This window comes from Chiloscyllium plagiosum, unplaced genomic scaffold (genome assembly GCF_037043375.1).
Source record: "Chiloscyllium plagiosum isolate Xiang-an unplaced genomic scaffold, Cpla_swu_hap1 HiC_scaffold_18, whole genome shotgun sequence".
Classification (NCBI taxonomy): Eukaryota; Metazoa; Chordata; class Chondrichthyes; order Orectolobiformes; family Hemiscylliidae; genus Chiloscyllium; species Chiloscyllium plagiosum.
The window spans coordinates 65,507,387-65,528,013 of NW_028270156.1; the positions used below are offsets into that span (position 1 = coordinate 65,507,387).

General features: G+C 37.9%; 1 protein-coding gene across 5 annotated transcripts in view; it reads left to right on the plus strand.

The window, feature by feature from the left end:
• ambra1a (autophagy and beclin 1 regulator 1a) overlaps nucleotides 1-20,627 on the plus strand; it is a 390,498-nt gene that overhangs the window by 211,525 nt on the left and 158,346 nt on the right. For all 5 annotated transcript variants that reach the window (XM_043706209.2, XM_087996752.1, XM_043706210.2 and 2 more), the window contains exon 12: nucleotides 11,897-12,007. In XM_043706209.2, the coding sequence (XP_043562144.1) occupies nucleotides 11,897-12,007 (111 nt within the window). The remainder of the gene's footprint in view (nucleotides 1-11,896; nucleotides 12,008-20,627) is intronic.

Below are 20,627 nucleotides of genomic sequence, written 5' to 3' on the forward strand. Positions count from 1 at the left end.
TACATTAGCAAGAAGTTGTCAGCGTGCTTTTAGCAAAAGGAAACTTCATATTTTTCATTTGTGTAATTAATGTTTGTTTTACACTATATAATAATGACTTGAAATTCACTCAATGGAAATATCAGAAAGAAAAATTCAATCCTTTTACCCCAGCAGATTCCCTAACTTCAGTCAAGGATCAACCCATGGTCCATGCCAAAGCTCCAGTTCAGCTGACATTAGCTGTAATCAGTTTCTTTTTGGCAAATTTCTGCATTAATCAGATGTCATTTTCTTAGTTAATGTCTCTTCCTGAGCTACTTAACAAGCTGCTAACACAGCTCGCAAATTGCTTAACATGTCTTCCTTAAACTGTTGCCTCCACAGCCTTGTGGCATGTTTTTCTCTCTGACATCTCAACAGTCTGCTACTTGTGGAGTTTTCTTCCCCAGTCCTTCACTAACCATTTTGGAGTCTCTGTTTTTTGGGAAGTCTTCACTCTGAATCCATAATATGTCTGACTTCTTCTGCATTGTTCTGACTTTGTGTTACTGGATTCTTGCTTGGCAACTGCAATTTTTTTTTATTTTCTCTTCATTTTTATTAATGAACTGAACTGTTCACTTCAAGGATTTAAAGGCTGTAGTTAAATACATGTAAACAAAACATAGTTCCAGACTTAACATCACCACTGTCTGAACAAATCAAAAATAAAACTGAAAAACTATTCTTTCTCATTCTTAACACACTCAATGTAGAAACATAAATCAAGCTTGAAACCTCACTTCATTTTTCGCTTCACAATTTATAAATACTCCGAATATATTATGAGCCTTCATCACAATATCCTGTTGCAATTTATTTTGTCATGTGTCGTATCTGTGATTTTGGTATTCTTTTCAATATCCAAGTTGTTTATTTTTTTAAATGCATTAATGCTTTGCGGAACACCACAGTCAGAAAAATAACCACTTACAATAACTCACTGTTGCAAGAGTGACAATTCTATTAACCAGCCTTTTATGTGAGACTTTATTAAACTCGTTCTTAAAATCCACATCAGCTGCATTCTTGTCTTCATCCTTACACAGGAGGGATGGAAAATTAACCTGAACAACAGGAAACTGAAAGAATGCAATGAGGGAGAAATGGGATGGGATTCAAAATTTGAAGCAATTATATTGTTAAATCGCATTTTCCCCCATCCTATCTTCCATGTACAACTTGACTTTTAGGCTTTCATTTTTTTGCTGACACATGCTCTAAGCATGGCAAGTTAGATTATGTCAGTCTACTACAAGAGATATGGATATTATTTCAGAATTATCATTTTAATTAGATTATAGTGTAGCAACAGCTAGGCCTATTTCAATTACCTCGGTGAGAGAGAACCCCCTACTCATTTCATTTTCTTTCCATTGTCATATCATCAATGGATCTTTGAAAGTGCCAGGCATTTGCAGCGACAGTATTCTCATGCTGTTAATCAGATCACTTTTTGAAAGAATGTAATCATTTCTTTGTTAGCGCAAAGACACTTGTCACAATTGATGTATTCAGTTACATCCCTCCCCAAACTAAATAAGCCTCGTCCACATGGCAAACTAAATTGGAGCATTTTTTTTGGTAGGAAGAGTATGGGGCTGAGGAAGAAGAGTGGTGTGATTTTCTGGCTTATCTAACTTAAATAAAACTTTACAAAACTAGATGAATTGCCATCTTTCTTTTCGCTCTTCCCATTGCTCCTTTGTATCAGCAAACCATGTGGAAGCCGTGCCTGTAGTTGAGCCTTAATGGTTTGAGGAAGAAATGGTTCAAAGTTTGACCTTTTCCTGAAAATGATGATACCGCAGTGAAACTGTTGGCAATGAGATTTGTCTGGCTATTTTATTGTGAGGGGATCAATTTAGAAGACCATGAATGCACCTATTTTCCATAACTTGGTACCTTTTGGATGGAACATTAATTTTTTTTTTGAACTGTACATTGTCATCTTCAAATGGAGTATGTCTATGACAGTTGTAAGAAAGTTTTCAACTTTTATTATAAAATCTGAGTTTGATAGAACCTTGGTGCAAGGTGAATGCATTGTGTAGCAATATGCAAAAGTTATTTTATATCTGCAGATGGTGACTATTCTTTTAACACTGTAAGACCATGTGCTTACTCAATTAATTTAAATAGGATTTTGCTGGTGGGTAGCTCAGTCTTTCTGTATTTTATTTTCAGCAGAAGTTGAAATCCATGCAAGCACGCATATTAAGCCTTAGCCAAAATACATTTTGCTTCATCACTACTTTGCGGTGAACTCAAACTGTTTTCAGAATATGTGGCAGGATCAGGCAAAGATCAACACAATAGTTTGTTGGATGTTCATTTGGACAATGAGAAGGCGGACAGTACCCATCATACGTGGTGACTCAGCTCACTACTGAAGCAAATCAGTTTGTTTTAAAGCTCTTTCTGAAAGTTGTCCAGGAGTATTTTCAGTATTTAAGGAGAAGTAAATCACCTTCATATTAAGAATCCTCTTAGAAAACAAGAAGTCTTTCTGTCTGAAGACTGTAAATGAAAGTAATACAAAATGACATTAACTTCAAATGTAAAGGCATTTGTGTGAGTAGCAGCATTTTATCCTGGATGCCTCTGTGCCTATACAAATAATCATTATTTTTTTCCCCCTCTATGCATGTTTTGCCTTGTGTCAAATTAGAATTCTCCAGAGAGCATTAGTTTATTCATTTAAACTTTATTCCTAATTATGTACTTCCATGGGTTAAGAAGAAAGTGACGACTATCTCAGAAGAGGGAGCTGTCATACCTGTTCCATCCTTTGTCTGCAAGCTGTCACCACTACTTAGCGCAGAGGGAAAAAAAGTGTGCCTAAGAATAACTTTAACTTTTAGTTTTTACATAATCAGATAAACTGGACAATTTAGAAATTGCAATGTGTTTTTTGTAAGCTCAATACTCTGTTAAAACAGTGACTGCACAGGAGTATTGGGGACCATACTTTAAAAAGGATTTGTAGGCTTTACAGAGAGTACAGAATAGATTGACAAGAATGTTTCTAGGGATAAGGGGCTTGTGCTATTTTGATAGATTGAAGAAGCTAGGTCTGTTCTCATTAGAGTACAGAATGTTCAGAGGATTTTTAGTTGAGATATTCAAACTGAAAAAGAATTTAGACCATGTAGGTAGAGCATGTGGTGCTGGCCTGATTACAACTATATATGTTGAGTTTATGCCTACTGTAAAATCTTAATGTGCATAAATCAGAGAATTAGATGGCATAAAGAAGGCTGTTCAGCATATTGAGGCTGTGTCTGCTGAATTGTAGAGCTATCCAATTAACTCTCACCCCCTATTATTTCCCAGTAAGTCTGTTTGTTTATTTTCACATCTTTATCTAGTTTTTTTTTGAAAGGTGTTAAATCTGCTTCAAGCGGTGTGCTTTAGGTCACAACAAGTTGCTGAGTAAATAAATGTTTTCTCATCTCTCTTCTGATTATTTTAGTTATGCAAATCTGATTTTGCTATTAATCAGTGCTCCTGTAACTGGAACGATTTCTGGCCATTTACCCATCAAAGGCATCTGCACATCTCGATCAGATTTCCTACAAACCTCCTCTGCTGTATGGATATCAAGCCCAGCTTCCCCAGTCTGTCCACTGAAACGAGTAACCAAGTCCAAACCCACTGTCTTGGTTGAGAATTTGCAATAAATTCCCATCAATCCAGTCATTCAGGGCCAAGCCACCTTCACCACACTTCCTCGTGTTGGCATCCTAAGTGTTGAAAGAAGTGCTCGTTAAGCTTTGCAGGTTCCTGAACCATTGCTGAACAAATAAACGCAATGAATGTGCATATATCAAATGATAAAACAGTTTCCTAAAGGAAGGATGGGTTTTTCTGACAGTCAACAGTGGTCATCATTAGACTCTCGATTCCAGATTTTTATTGAATTCAAATTCCACCATCTACCATGGTAGGATTTGAAACCAGTTCCTCAGAACATTATCTGGGACTCTCGATTTACAGTCCAGCGATAATGCCACTCTCCATTGCCTGCATATGGAATTTTATTGGTCAAATCTTTTAACTGAAGTGCTGTATTATTGGACACCCTAAAGGTATTGAATGTTATATGGAATATTTTCACAGTTGTGGGGTATCATGATTACCACAAAATGTGAGAGTGAGATGAGGCAAAGGAAATCTCTCAGATTAAATGATAGATGCCTGTCTGATAACAAAAAGAAATGTAAATAATTTATTCAGGATCCTGGGGGAGCATTGTTTCACAATGTAATCTTTTTTGGAGAATATGAAGTTCTCTAATTTGATTTATTTTGACATTTTTATTGTGCATACAAGCAGTAATCTTTAAATAAACAGAGAATTGAATGTCAATTGCATGTTAGTTGTGTTTAATTGTCTACATGTGCTGAGAATTCACTAGTCAATCACTCGTCTACCAATAAATACAAACAGGGAGAGGGATTTTGTGGCACAGGGGTGGCACAGGCTCCCTACCCCTGGATCAGGAGGCCTGTGTTCAAGTCCCACCTGCACCTTGAGGTGTATCATAACATCTCTGAACAGGTTGTTTAGAGAAAAATAGGTTAAATAAAAAAACCAAACAGGTAGAGCATTCTTGTGGCGCAATGCTAGTGTTTCTACCCCTGGGTCAGCAGGTCCTAATTCAAGACCGACCTACCCCAAAGGGTACATCGTAATGTATTCAAATAAATTGATTAAAAATACGAATAAGAACAGCCTGAAATTGAGGATGAAGTTAGATGTAAATATTAGTACTGAATCCATGAAGATCAATTAAGATGTATATACTTGTCATGTGCATCTCTATAAATGAAAGCTTACCAAACAATATGTAAAGATTTGTTTCCATTGTAAGCTTCTTCACTTGGCTTTCCACATTAGAGCATATGGTGCATCTTTGAAGAATAATAGAAATTTTGTACTTTACTAATAAATGTTTATCCCTCAGCTAAGGTGACTAGAAGGGGTTGTCTAATGATGTATCTCATTGTTTTCTGTGGCACTTTGCAATATGCAAATTAACCACTGCATTTTACCTGTATTAAAACATCCACTGCACACCATTAGTTGCGAAGCCCTTTTGGAAATGGCATAAATACATGTACCTTGTTAGAGCTAGAAAAAATATTCCCCACATCCAACTGCCATATTTATTTTGCTTGAATGGTTGATTATGAAGGTAATTTTTAGTAATTTGATGGTACAGAACTTGAATATTGTCAGATAAACACATTTTGTCATCTTGCACTCGTCAGGACAATTCACAAGAAATAGCAATGTAAAGGGAAGACAACATTTGTACTGTGAGAGGGGAGGCCGATTGGTTGTGAAAATGGTCTTTCTTCAGCAAACTCAAACATAATTTTGAGGAATAGGACAAGAAAAAGGCCTACCAATGACAATTTGTAATTATGTTATTTTTATGTGAAAATAATAACCATTGGAGAGGTGACTAAATACCAGCCTTTTTTGAGCAACCAGGGAAATCAAAAGTTTTTTCAAAGATGGGGATAACTGCAGGAGCAGAGCTAGATTTAATCTTCTCTTAAATCACTTTTTATATTGCAATTCCATTTACCCACTTGTAATAGTCATTGCAATCATCAAAGGAAGCAATTTTGAAAAATTTTAAAGTTTCCTTGTTTTCCTATCGCAGCAGCTTGTAGCTTGTGGCCAGTTGATGAGTTCATTTCATTGCTAATATTTTTAATATGTCAAGAAGGAAAAAATAAACAAGTCTGGTTCCACTTAAGCGTTGAAGTTTTCCAAATTGAAAGCGAAACATCTTGCAAGTTAACTGAGATATAAATTGGTTTTTTGCTTCATGTGTCCCATCTTTGAACTTGTAAACTGGAAAAACTGTTTGGAGTCTAAACGTCTAAAAGGAAAAGTGAATTTTTAAGTTGGTTGTTTCAAGAGCAATGTTTGCAAAATATTAAGAAAATATGCCAGAAAATAAGGAAGAAATAAAGAAACCGTATATAACATGGGAAGTGTGGACTGATCTTTTCTCAAGTTGCAAAATGTGTCCAAATCAACTTTTATTTTTTAAACAAGGTGAAGAAAGTTTAATTTGAAATTTTGCCCATTAGGAACAGGCTTATTTGTTTCTTTTCTCATTCTAATTTTATGTCCCACTCCCACTCTTCATGAGATTAATGAAAGATATTGACATTATGATTTTAACCTGAGGTCTGATACAATTCTCCTGCTCCAGACAAGTTTATCACGAAATGAAATGCTTTAGTTATGACTTTATTCTGTTCTCCATGAGCATGCCAGTATTCATAATATTTAATGCTAGTTGATTTTAATTGTATGGCTGTATTGGTGGTATTATCTTAGTCTCTTGATTATACTGCTGTTGATTTATCTGTACTTAGATATGAAAGTTTTGAATCTTATGTGGGCCACCAATTACTCACCATTTATGCATTCACTCATTCCTCTACTCATATTGACTGACATCATCCATTCGTTCACTAAAATTTGCCCATTCATCCGTTTGCTATCAATCATCTATTCATCCATTCACTAATGATTGTCTGTTCACTAATTCTCAGACTAGACCTTTAAACTTATCATATGGCGGCTAGTGCTGTAAAAAGGGGTGTGTCTTGACTCCATGCCCCCCCCCCCCCCACCCCCCCCGTCATGCTCTACAGAAGTATGATCGACTGTCCTGAGCAATATTGCACTCTGTCTGGAGAAGCCAGGCTGGTAACATCATGCAAGGAAGGTGGAGCAGCATAGCACCAATCTAATGCTTGTCAATCCTTTGGAGATCCAAGTCATTCACCCTGATTTATTCTGTCCAGATGCTTCCTGATCTGCTGAGCATTTACAGTATTTTCTGTCCCTGCTTTGGATTTCCAACATCTGCAGAGGTTTGTTTCTATGTTTATAAGAAGTTAATTGCCTTCAAGAATTCCTGCTATTTCCACTGAGTTGAGCTGAAAACTTTCATTGGGTTGAATGCTTGTTAATTCCCTCCATCGATTCTGCAACGTGCTGCAGCAGTAATTTGTGGTTAATTAGTGCCTTTAGCAAAGCAAAGTGTTCCAAAACATTTTACCAAGCAAGAGTGAGAAGAGGATTTGAATAGATTAGTACTTTGCCTGGGCAGTCAACCAAGGCAAAACATGTAATTAGATTAAGACTGCAGTTTCCATGGAAACCAAAATGTATAGCTTTAGTATTGCCAGTCTGAATCAAAATCCCGACCTGGCTTGTGTACACCATACCAGAAGATATGTAGCCAGGTGTAAACTCTTGGGACTATTTATCACCATTTGCTGCTGAAGATGTTGGACCTGTAATATCTTGGACGTCTCATCTTCCTGAGTCTAGTTGCCCATGGCCCAAACCAGCCTATATCTCCTCTCGACATTCTATTTCAGTGTCAGAGTTAAGGATTTGTGTATACTGTGAGCAGGAACTCCTTTTCCCTGTACAGAAGCCACAGGGCACAGTTGAGTAAAGAATGCAATGTGGGTCAGCGTACCAGCGATTTGGTCTTGGGGTGTAGCAGGATGGTAGATGGAAGGGATCTGAGTGAATAAAGGTAAATAGATGGCAATTGAAGGGAAGAAGCAAAAGATAAGAAACAGGAAAGAGCACAGAAGCTGAGGGTGGAAGGAAGCTATTAGTACAAACACTAGTAGAGGAATGAGCCAAATTGAAATGATGGGAAGGGTGGAAGAAAGGCAGCCAATGCAATCAGGTAATTCTGTAAACAAGAGGGTGGGTTTAGAAACAAAAACCGACATTTCTGGAGAAACTCAGCAGGTCAGCAGTACCGAACATTCATTGGATTTGAAACATTAACTCTGCTTTCTTCCCAGAGATGCTGCCAGACCTGCTGAGTTTCTCTGGCCATTTCTGTTTTTGGTTAAGATCTTCAGCCTCTGCAGTTTCTTTGTTTTATAGGTTTAGCGTTTGACTATATACCATGCCTCTGAATTGCTTCTGGAAGCAGATAGAATGTCTTTGTTCACTAGATTAGATGCAGGAGAGGAACTGTTGTAATGTTTAAATAAGTAATTGTATCAGATTGCCCTGTTAAAATAAAATGGCATTTATAATTAATTTTTTGTTTAATGTTAAAATACAAAATGCTAAAAATCGAGAATGCTCAATTTTATAAGCCCTGGACTGCTTAAGAAAGGTCTAACTTCAGTATTTCCTTTTCCAACATATCTGGTTTTTCTCATCAATATCAATGAAGAAACATTGTTTGCATGTACTGCTTAAATTGCAAAGCCTGCATACCTATGTGTTTTCACCTATCTGGGCCATTCTAAGGATAAATTGTGTGGACTGGCATTACTGTTACACTTACTGTATACCTAATTGCAGCAAAGTAATGAGGCTGGCTACCATATATGTGGAAGTGGATCTTGGGCCTAAAGTTGATTAGAAACTGGACACTTGATTGGAATTAAGAACATTTAAGGTAAATACCGCAGATAGAAAGAGAAACTGTTACAAGAAATGCCTTGACTTAAAAAAGGCTTGCATTACTATAGCACCTCTCATGACCAGCTGATGTACATGATAATCTGTTCATTTGGTGATAATTGGAGGATAGTCATTGGCCAGGGCACTGGTTGACCCAATATTTGGATTGTATTAAATTGAGCTCCATCAACATTTGGTGTTCCAATTTTTGCCCACTGGAAGAATTCTAGGGGTAACAATGGGGGCGGCATGGTGGCTCAGTGGTTAACACTGCTGCCTCACAGCGCCAGGGTCCCAGGTTTGATTTCAGCCTCTGGTGACTGTCTGTGTGGAGTTTGCACATTCTCCCCGTGTCTGCGTGGGTTTCCTCCGGGTGCTCCGGTTTCCTCCCACAGTCCAAAGATGTGCAGGTCAGGTGAATTGGCCATGCTAAATTGCCCATAGTGTTAGGTGCCTTAGTTAGAGGGAAATGGGTATGGGTGGGTTACTCTTTGGAGGGTTGGTGTGGACTGGTTGGGCCGAAGGGCCTATTTCCGCACTGTAGGGAATCTGATCTAATCTTATTTTGACTTTGTTGACAGGCAGTATAACAGGATGTCATTGTTCCTTCTTTTTCTCTTTTCATTTGAAAGTATTTTTTGATGTATTTAGGACTGGCAACCTGATGCAGCTTTGTTAATGCAGGTGTAAATGATTTATCACCAAAAAACAATCCTTCGCGTTGATTGCTTGAGCCTTCTCTGTGAGGATTTAAAATCACTGCAGACAATATTTTAAATAGAACTTTATGGAAGCACTTAATTGGTGTACTTGAATCAGTTATTTCGAAATAGATGTTTTAAATGAAAAATCTTTTAAAGCCTATTTACAAGTAACTGTGTACTTAAGACAATGAGGACTTCACCTGACAAAAGACAGCACTCTGAAAGCTTGTGATTTCAAATAAACCTGTTGGACTATAACTTTGTGTCGTGTGATTTCTGATTAAGACAGTGAGTGCAATCTGAAGAGCCTTCCTGGATCTGTGTAATATCAACTTCTGCGTGAGACCAGTTTAGTAGACAGAGCCTGGTTGAAACTGCAGGTCGTTCTGCTATAATATGACAGTTGTGTTCCTCTGTGACCCCACGCTACCTGAAATCGCGCTATTTAAAACCACTATAGAAGATTTCTAATAGAAAATCACTGTATCCATTCAGTAGAAAGTTCATGTTATACAAACAATGCCCGCAATTTGTCAATTGAGTTATAACCAATTCGAGCTGACGAAACACGCATTACAGCAGAATAACCTGTAACTTAAGAGTCAAAAGTAAATAACAGTCTGTGGAATATTTTTGCAGTATCATCTTAAATTTTCTGACCTTTTGTACCAGTTCAATTATTTGCACTAAATTGTGCTAAGCTCTGGCTTCAAAAATCAAGATTTCTACCTACAAGTCATTAAATGCCACTGCCTGTAAACTTTATTAAGTTGATGTGCAGTATTTATATTTTTTGCTGTTACATTGAGCCTATATAAATGTTTCTGCTTGAACTCCCATTTATATTCAATTATTTAACAAAATTATATTTAAATCCATTGCTATTTTCAGTTGCTGATCTTGCAAATGATGCTAATGATTTTAAAAGCATATTAATGGCAACTTGTTTTGGAAATACAGATGCTGCAAATAGTTTGAAAGCGTTTTATGCTTTACATAGCAAAATGCTGAGTTCAGTACAATTTATCGTAGAAGGAAGTTTTAATACCCTATTTAATGAAGCAATTTGGAGCTTTAATTTATCTAGAATTTGGCCCTGATTCATAACTTAATGAATTGTAAACAAAAATTGTAAGAATGTTGGATTTCTGCCCATCCTCAGCCATTGCATATACAATTGTTTTAGAAACCAGTCAAGGGTTTGTGTTTATAAAGCATCTTGCATGAACTCAGTACTTTCCAAAGTGTTTCACAGTGAATGGACATATTTTAAAGTAGGACTATTTTGGAAATTTATGTGCAGCAAGAAAGCAGAAAGAGTAATGGGGTAAATCACAATATTTTATTTCCTCTCTGTTAGTTGATAAATTATTGTTGGTCAGCTCGGAAATTTTCTTTAAAAAGTACCGTGCTATTTCTTTGATTCTGTCTGAGATGTAGATGATTCAACCCCTCATTCAAAACACAACACTTCAATCAGTTTAGCGCATCCACACTGAAGCATCAATTATGTCTGTATGCTTGAGTGTCTGAAGTGGTGTGTGAATCTACAAGCTTTTTTTCTCTTAGCTTGGTGTTGCTACTTTTGCCTGAGGCTGATAACTAATTTTGTATTCAACTATATCAACACTGATTGTGTCAGTTATTTTGTGGGCATGAAATGGGGAGAAATTGGGGTAACAGATGCTTTTTAAGCTGGTACCTTGTGATTGTTGCACTTATTGAATTCAAAGGGTTTCCAGAAACCAGCAACAATACCTTTCATTTATGTAGTGACAGTACCTCCTTCAATGTAGTAAAACACCCTAAAGCAAAATTTGACTCTGAGCCCCGTGGTGATACTAAGACAGTGACAGATTTTTTAAGGAGTGAACTAAAAGAGAGTGGAAAGGTTTTGGGAGGAAATTCCAGAGCTTCAGGCGTGGGCCAATGGTTGCCAATGGTTAGGCAATGGAGATTTTGGTTACAAAATATATTACGAAAATAGATAAGGTGAGTTGGGAAAAAGTATTACCAGTAGTTGGTCTTTCAGGAGTGAAATTTTGAAGAATGTTTTCATGCAAAAGGTAGCAAAGCTTTGGTACTTGCTGCACAAAGGGCAATTGAATTCACAAAGATCTGTGAATTTTAAAATGAGAGTGTAAATATTTAAGGTATTAAGAGATGAAGCAAAAGCAAGTGTATAAAATTGGTTTTCAAATCATCCATGATCTTGTTGACCATCAGAAGAAGTTAATTAATCTACTTCTGTAGCTATGTCCTGACAAAAAATCAAATTGATTTGTGTAAATATATCTCCCAACTTAAGCTGTTCTGACAGTAAAAATCTTCCTCCATTTGCTGGTGATGTCCTTTACCTGTAAGAATGAATAAACGGGCCACACTCCAGCCACCGAGAGCAATGTAAAAATGTTTGTTGTTGAAAGAAAGTCATCTATAATTGTGCAAAATTTGATTACTGATATCCAAGTCTACAGTTTGATCTCTTTCTGATTCCTTTAAATGCTTTTAGAGTTATGAAATGTCTGTCAAAATTCAATCTGTTTGGCATGTCCCTTCCATGTCCTATTCATGACTCCATATAGATTATATGTTCAGAACTTGGTGAAAAGGTAATGGTTGGAAAAAGCTTGTCAAATGATAACAGCTAAAAGGTATCCTTTACTAAGTTTCTCAATCTTTAATTGCAGGTGCTGTGATAGGTGACGGGCAGTCTGCAGTGGCCAGTAATATTGCCAATATCACTTATCGCCTCCAGTGGTGGGATTTCACTAAATTTGATCTTCCAGAGATCAGTAATGGTAAGTGATATATAAAGTCTGGCAGAATCTGAGAGCGCGATGGATCATTACAGTGACTGATGTAGAGTCACTTGGGAAGCTATATGATCAAATTATGATATAAAAAAGGTCAAACAATTGAATAGATCTTGGTGCAGCACATTTTATTTCAGCTGGTGGGACTACTTATGAATGAAGTTCCCAAAACGGATATTTGGGGCAACATTCAGTTATCCTTGACAACCAGGTTAACTCTTGCCAAATGAATTTCCAGTATGTATTTGCTCCTGGAATTCTGTTCTTAAAGCTCAGGGAAAGCCAGAGAACTACTTGTGGCCACTTTTAGACTGCTGAAATAGTGTTTCCCAAAGCTCCTGCTTCAGTAGTAATCAATGCACCAACATCCTGCCGAGGAGATTTTTTTTTAACTCTGATAAATTTCCTTATTTAGAATTATAATCCTCAGAACCTGATTAGTAACATGGCTGTCATAGCTCGGAGCAGGTTCTTTTTCTTGCTGCCCCCCAGTACATCCGCTTTGCTATTGTCCAGTAAGAATTCAATTCAAAGAAACCTTGTCAGCAAAATAAACACAATTAATGCCATAATTTATAATCAATACATTGCCTTTCAATCTGCCATAATCTAGCCAATTTAACTTAGATGTAGTGGGATTTCAGAGATCTTGAGCCACAATGGAAGTTAATTGTCAGAAAGAACCACACACAGTTCTTCCAAACCATGTCATGTAACATTCCCTGAAAGATGGTAGAATCATAGATTGGAGGGTTCCTAGGCGGAAGATGAGGCGCCGGACTCCTCCATCGCCAGACCATAGCAACACGACGGTTGGAGGAGGAGCACAGCCACAAGGGATGAACTCAGATTTCTCCCATTTCCTCATTTCCCCTCTCCCCACCTTGTCTCAGTCAAATCCCTCGAACTCAGCACCGCCTTCCTAATCTGCAATCTTCTTCCTGACCTCTCCGCCCCCACCCCACTCTGGCCTATCACCCTCACCTTGACCTCCTTCCACCTATCGCATTTCCAACGCCCCTCCCCCAAGTCCCTCCTTCCTACTTTTTATCTTCGCCTGCTGGACACACTTTCCTCATTCCTGAAGAAGGGCTTATGCCCGAAACGTCGATTCTCCTGCTCCTTTGGATGCTGCCTGACCTGCTGTGCTTTTCCAGCAACACATTTTCAGTCTACCCTTGTAGTTCATTTGGGCCTTAGAATTATGTATGCTGACTCCTATTTTATTGATTGTTTAATTTGGACGCCACTCCATCCATCACTTTATCTAAACCAGTTTATCAGACTGTCTTCCCATTTTTGGTATGAATCTCTTACATCAAGTATACATGGTTTTGATTAGGGTGGTGTACTGTGTACAGTGCTGGTCGCCACACTACAGGAAGGATGTGATTGCACTGGAGAGATTGCAGCGGGGATTCATGAGGATGTTGTCTGGAATGAAGCATCTTGTTATGAGGACAGGCTGATTAAGCTCAAGTTTTTTTGCGGGGGCAGAGCAGGTTGGCAGGATGATTTGGGTAAGGTGTTTAGGATTGTGGGATCATGGACAGGGTGGATAATAAAGTGATTTCTTTTTATGTAAACATGCTCCATGCCCATTCTAAGCTTTCGAATAATGTTCTTCCATTGCTGTTACACTCTCCACCTCAAACACCAACTTGTCCAACACCAAAAGTGATATTTCCTTTTCAATGACAAGAGGGCATAGTTTGAAGGTGAAAGGCAAGAGTTTTGGAGAGATGTGAGGAAACATTTTTCATCCAGGGGATTGTCGGGGTCTGGAACTGTTTGTTTGCATTTGGGGGTGGCAGTGGCTTGTAGAAGTGGGTAACTTCACAATGTTTAAGAAGTATTTGAATGAGCACTTGAAGTATAATAACATTCAAAGGTGGGACCTGGTAATTTCAGTGTTCATTTTCTTGGAAATTTGGAAGAGGCTGGAATGTTAAATTGTGATTTGGTCTATCACCAAGATTTAATAACTTTGATCTCATGAGACAGGATTACAGCCCAGTGCAGTGTCACTAATTTGTGTTTTTGTTTTCCGAGAGGTAATCAGAATTGCATTAATTATGCTGCTGTTCTGTCAACCACCACTGTTTTTTTGTCTCCAATCTAATTAGATTTTGTTTGTTAAGCAACTTCCATCCCTCCCAATTCTTTCAATACCCTGATGTTAATCATTGATTTACTTGAAGAGTTTTTGATAGAATAAAATTTCAGACCGTTTTCTATTTTATAAGCCCATAACTAATTTTGTATGAAATCATTATCTTGGAATGGTATTGGTATTGAGGTAGATTTTTGAGAAATATTTGCTAAATGAAGGCACTTTTAGATCCTTGAAGGAGTTCTTGTTCACTCGAAAATGAGTTATTGTGTTCCTGATGTACAAGCAATCTTTTTCTACATGTTTTCTGTGACAAAACCAGTCATTCCTATCAAAGGTCATTTGTGCTACCAGAACATGCCCAAAATGCATTATAACCAAGGTATTTCTGCGATGAGAATATTTATTTAAACATTCTAAAAGAACTCTGCTTACATATTCTAACTGGAGCTCACCAAAAAATCCTTTCCTCTTGCTCATGCATGAAATAATTTGGCAGAAAATTAATGCTGTCCTTTTAAGACATAAAATTAGATTCAATTCTTTTGCACTAAAAGCTTTAGATATCTTTCATTGTGGGATTGATGTCTGTAACATCGTACGGTATTGAAAGCAAAGTGTGTTGCCTGCTTCCATTAGAACTCCTCTCTTACGTAAGGGTAGCTTGCACCAACCATGTAACTAAACCTGTGTAAATCTTTTTTTAAATTAAAGGGTTCATGTCTTTTTTTTGTTCTTTGTCCCTCATTTTATGTGGTACTTATTTGAGGAATTTCTGATGTATACATACTCCATGCCCATTCTAAGCTTTGGAATATGTTCTTCCATTGCTGTTACACACTCCGCCTCAAACACCAACTTGTCCAACACGAAGAAACTGAGTACCTTGCTCTGTGCTAATTAACTGCAGAGAATGATGCTATGTCAGAAGGCATTACTACTGACTCTAACTTCATATTTTCCCTTGTACCTTGTCATCTCTAATCTTCATCCTTTTCTAAAGGTGTTGATTGCTTCAATGATTTCATAGATACCAGTCTCTCCTTGTCACACCTTATTGGTTACAACCCATAAGGTGCTCATTTTGCTTGTCATGTCAGTGATGATTTCAAGAAGAGCCACTCAGCTGCTCTAGAAAAATTGAATTCAGTAGCAATTAGGAAGAAAATTGTGGTCAGACCAAGCACAAAGGAAGATAGTTTTAGTCTTTGTAGGCTAGTCATCTCAGTCCTGGGATATTATTGCAGGAGTTCCTCATGGTAATACCCTGAGCCTAACAACTTCAGGCAATGACCTTGCCTGCAATGCGAGTTCAGAACTGGGGATGTTTGCCAATGATTGCACAATAGTCAGTATTGCTCACAAGTCCTCAGATACTGAAGCAATGAGTGTTCATTTGCAACCAAGACCGGGCCAACATTTATGCTTAGGTTGTTAAGTTGCAAACAATATTAACACTGCAAAGTACCAAACCTCTCCAGCAAGAGAGAATTCTATCATTCACCTTTGATGTGTTTGATAGCATGATCACTATCAAATCCCTTGCACTCATCATGTTAAACCTTACCCACTGAACTGCATTAACATATAAATACCATGATTCCAAGAGCAGGTTAGAGGCTGGGCATTCTGTCATTAGTAACTTCCGAATTCCTGGTCTACCATTTGCAAGGGACAATTCAGGAATTTGATTGGATACTCTCCACTTGCTATGTGCAGCTTCAACAACAAGAAGCTTGATGCCATTTAGACAATGATTCCACCTGACAGGCACCCCATTGACAACCGTAAGCATTCGCTTCCTCCACCACTGATTCACAACGGCAACAATGTACATTACCTAGAAGGTGCAATGTTAGAACTCACCAAATGTCCTTGCATACTTGCAATATCTACCACTCAGGAGAAGGAGGAGGAGCCGGGTTCAATTCCCGACTCAGGCGACTGACTGTGTGGAGTTTGCACGTTCTCCCCGTGTCTGCGTGGGTTTCCTCCGGGTGCTCCGGTTTCCTCCCACAGTCCAAAGATGTGCAGGTTAGGTGAATTGGCCATACTAAATTGCCCGTAGTGTTAGGTAAGGGGTAAATGTAGGGGTATGGGTGGGTTTCGCTTCGGCGGGTCGGTGTGGACTTGTTGGGCCGAAGGGCCTGTTTCCACACTGTAATCTAATCTAAAAATCTAAAATCTAAAGAGAAGGAAAAGGAGGAGAAGGAAAAGGAGGAGAAGGAAAAGGAGGAGAAGGAAGAGAAGAAGAAGAAACACCTGTAGGTTACCCTATAATCTGCACATCATTCTTACTTGAAAATATATCATCGGACTCTTGGAAATATTTCTTTCCGGTCACTGGATCAAAATCTTGACAAGAGGATTTGAATATAGGAGTGGGGATATCTTGCTGCATTTATACAGGAACTTGGTGAGGCCATACCAAGAATATTGTGTGCAGTTTTGGTCTCCTAGTCTGAGGAAACTCATTCTTGCTGTTGAGGGAGTCCAGCGAAGGTTCACCAGACTGATTCCCAGTTTAGCAGGACTGACGTATGAAGAAGGGCAGGATCAACTGGACTTATACTCATTAGAATTTAAAGGAATGAGGGAGGAATCTCATAATGGGGCTTGATTAGGTTGGGATATCTGGACGAGTTGGTCCGAAGGTTCTATTTCCGTGCTGTGCATCTCTATGACTGGGCAGGCTAGATGCAGGAAAAATGTTGAGGAAGTTCAGAATTCGAGGTCATGGCCTAAGAATAAGGGAAAGCCACTCAGGACTGAGATGAGAGAATTTCTTCACTCAGAGAGTTCACTCAGTGAATTCTCTTCCCACAGAAAGCTGTCGAGGCCAATTCATTAGATATATTCAAGAGGGTGGTGGATGCGGCCCTTGTAGCTAAAAGAATCAAGGAATATGGAGAGAAAGCGGGAACGAGGGATACTGAAATTGCGTGATCATATTGAATGGTGGTGCAGGGTGGAAGGGCTGAATGGCCAACTCCTACACAAATTTTCTGTTTCTATAAGACAATGGGTGTGCCACAGTTGGGAACATTCTTCCTGCATCTAGCCTGCCCAGTCATAGCGGTGTACATTACGGAAACAGACCCTTAGCTTCAACTCGTCCAGCTCTCCCAACTGAATCAAGCAGACATGCACATTCTTTGCAAGCAATCAAGGACTTGCAAAAGCTTATACTTCTCCAATGTGCTTGCATCCCATGAGGAAATGAAAGGAAACATCTGGGAGATCCTCTTGACTTAGTGCCAGATAAAGCTGCCTTATGAATCTGATCCTCCATTTAATAAGTTGACGATTGATCTGATTACACTATATCCTCATCCACAATCCCACCTACATCTGATAACCTCTTGTCCCATTGCTTTCTCTCTCCTTAAACTATTCAACGATTCTGTTTTCATCACTTTTTCAGGATGACAACTCGAAAGACTTTGTGAGAAAAATATCTGGCTCATCTGTTTTAAATGGGCAACCCTTAATTTTTAAAAAGGTGGCCCATGGTCTAGATTCCCCCATTCTTCCATAAGATGAAACAGTCTCTCCATGTCCAACCTATCAAGAAGCCACAAGATTCTTTAAATGTTTCATAGGAGTTGAATTAAAGAAACTACGCTAAACCAAAGAAACAGCATTAGTAAGAATGACGAAAAATCTGACCAAAGGAATAAGGAGGCAATTGTTGGGGAAAACAGAAGGACTTAAGAGAGACTTCTGAATCTTAGGATTTAGACCAATGGAAGCATGGCCCATGATGATACATAAGAGATGGAGTTGGAGGAATGCAGCGAGTTATAGGGCTGGCGATATTAAACTGAAGGCCATAGAGTGAGTTGAGCCCAAGGATGAGAAAATGAAACTTTGAAGCTTTAATAAGTGAGGAATAATATAGACCACCAAGTGCAAGGATAGTTGTTGAGTTTACATTGTGCGTGTTAAGACACAAGCAACAGAGATTTACAGACTCAAGTTTATTAAGAGTTGGAGGTGAGCAATTAGCCAGAAGCACATTGGAACTGATTAAAATGATGACGTGGTTGGGGGCTTCAGCAGAAGATGCAGAGGAAGCAGGCAGTGTTACAAACCTTTACTGCCTTTAATGATGAAGAGAATATAGGATAGAAACTTGGACTGAGTGGAATGGGATACTCGGGTTTCACATGATCTAATTCAGCCTGAATCGGTGAAGTGGAGGGAATTTTAATTATTATGTGGTGGGGTGGCTTTCATCTTGTCAATTTTTCCCTAAAATGCAAGTTGACTCGTCCAAAACTGGAACATTGAGTTAGCAATCTGATAACCAGCATTGGAGGATTTGAGAGAGGTGTTGACGTGGAGTTTGTTTTGTCAGTATAGATTGGAACTTGAAATCACATTCCATATTCAGTTCTTGTCCCTAAATCTTGTTAATTGTTCTTATTCCATTTTATGGGATTATTCATCCTGTTTCCCATGCCCGGTATCGGAAATATTATTGCAAGGTGTATAATACATTTATTCCCAAACTCCTTGTTTGGAACTATCTTTCTCCCTTTATTGAAAACAGCCTGACTGAGAATATATGTGTGACCAGCATTCTACTTGTCTAATAGTGCAGCCTGTAAGAAATACTATTATTGCCACAAAGAGCACATTGTCATGGCACTTGTGCTTATACAATATTAGCACTGCTAACATTTTGTGACAGAACCAGTTGCGTTTTGAGACTAATAATAATTTGCAGTATTGCCTGTGGGATCAAATGTTGCATTTCACAGCCATTCAGCCTTAATCCTTTTGGTTTTATTTATTAAAAATAAGGTAACCTGGTGCCCTGGAGAAATCTTTAACTCCTGGCATTTTGACAAAACTGGGTCCTATAATTTTTTGTACCGACAGTCTTAATACTGTAGCACTGCAGTCACTGAAATAGTTATAAAGCATAAAATTGCTGGAATGATTCATCTTATGAACCCTGGTTTAAATTTATTTCTGTGATTCAATTAAGTTTAATCATTTTACACACATTGTGCTCTAGTGTCGGTTGAAGTACACTAGGAAATGGACATTTGTAATCTATTTCATACAAGTATTTGAATGTTTTCCATTGCCACAGGAAAATTGCTGTTCTGTTTCGCTCCTAACATTGGGAATAATTTTAAATCCGTGAGAAATGTTTGCCTGTTAAATGGCAGATTAAAATTTTACACTCACCAGATATTTTGATTTGTGTCCAGTATAGTTTGCATGCATACTGGGAATCAGTATCAGACTGAAGAGAAATTCAATATTATTGGGTTCTTCAACTTCTGTTATAGGCAGAAATAGCTTTCAATGCAGTTTATCGTGACTTGGAAAAAAGCACATCGCTGTTCTGATTAGATTGAGAAGTCACACTCCATTGAGATTGAATTATTTTTTTTTAGGAGCCCTTAAGTGATAGCTGTCTGTGGATTATTTAAATTGTGAAACTCCTGTTTATCCCTGTAATCAATTCTCCAGAAGGTATATATAGTATGAACATTTTATCTCACAATCAGGGTTGCACTCCACTTTAAATAAGCAAACTCTTCATTGTTCCTTTCAACTTATGTTTTGTCGTTAATACAGTACTTTTCCTGTTTATTGATTCTGATATTTGACCATATGCTTCCCTGCGCAAAACTATTATTGGAGGATAAACCGAAACTGGTACATTTGCAATGAACATACATTCTTTAAAAGATCAAACAATTACTGTTTCTTAAGTATATTATAAACTCTCATTTCCAGAGCTTCCAGAAACTTATCAAATTCATCCAGTCTTTTCAAAAATCTAAAATTGAATGAGATATGAAAAACATTTGGCACTGCATGTTATCATTTCTGATGTTTTTCAGTTTCTTGAAGTTATAATGTCTCAGTTAACTTAAAGCAAGTATCTCTGTACACCATCACATTTAGCAATGCTCGTTGAATATATTTGTGATCACGTCGTAATCCGGATGGTAAATATCTTAATTTCTTGTGCCTTTCTTAATATTGCAGAATTGGATTTCAGGATCTTTAATTGTCCTAGACATCACATTGAAAGGAAAGTAGATCTTGCTGTTTTGTAGCATTTTTTGCATTCTCAAAAACAGAAGAATACTTCTAAAATAAAGTCTTTGGGGTAATGCAAGAAAATGAGACAATTTGCACAAATGACAGAGAGACCAGTGACTACTACCTTTTTTTTAAACCTCTACCACTAAGTTGTGAATGTGTACTGTTATTACCCCGTTAACCTATTTGTTTTAAAATAATATATCTTAAAAGCTAATGGGCAGATTTCAATGAGACTTGGTATACAGATACAATAAGGCCCAAGGCTAAACTTTTTTTTTGGTGACGATATCGATCCTAGAATTTTTTAAAGGTCATATTAGCATTGAAAAAATGGGCAGATTTTTTTTTAAGAATATTGCAATTTCCTTCATTAACAATGTGTTATGGTTTGCTTCAACTGCTGTGTTGAAATTTGTG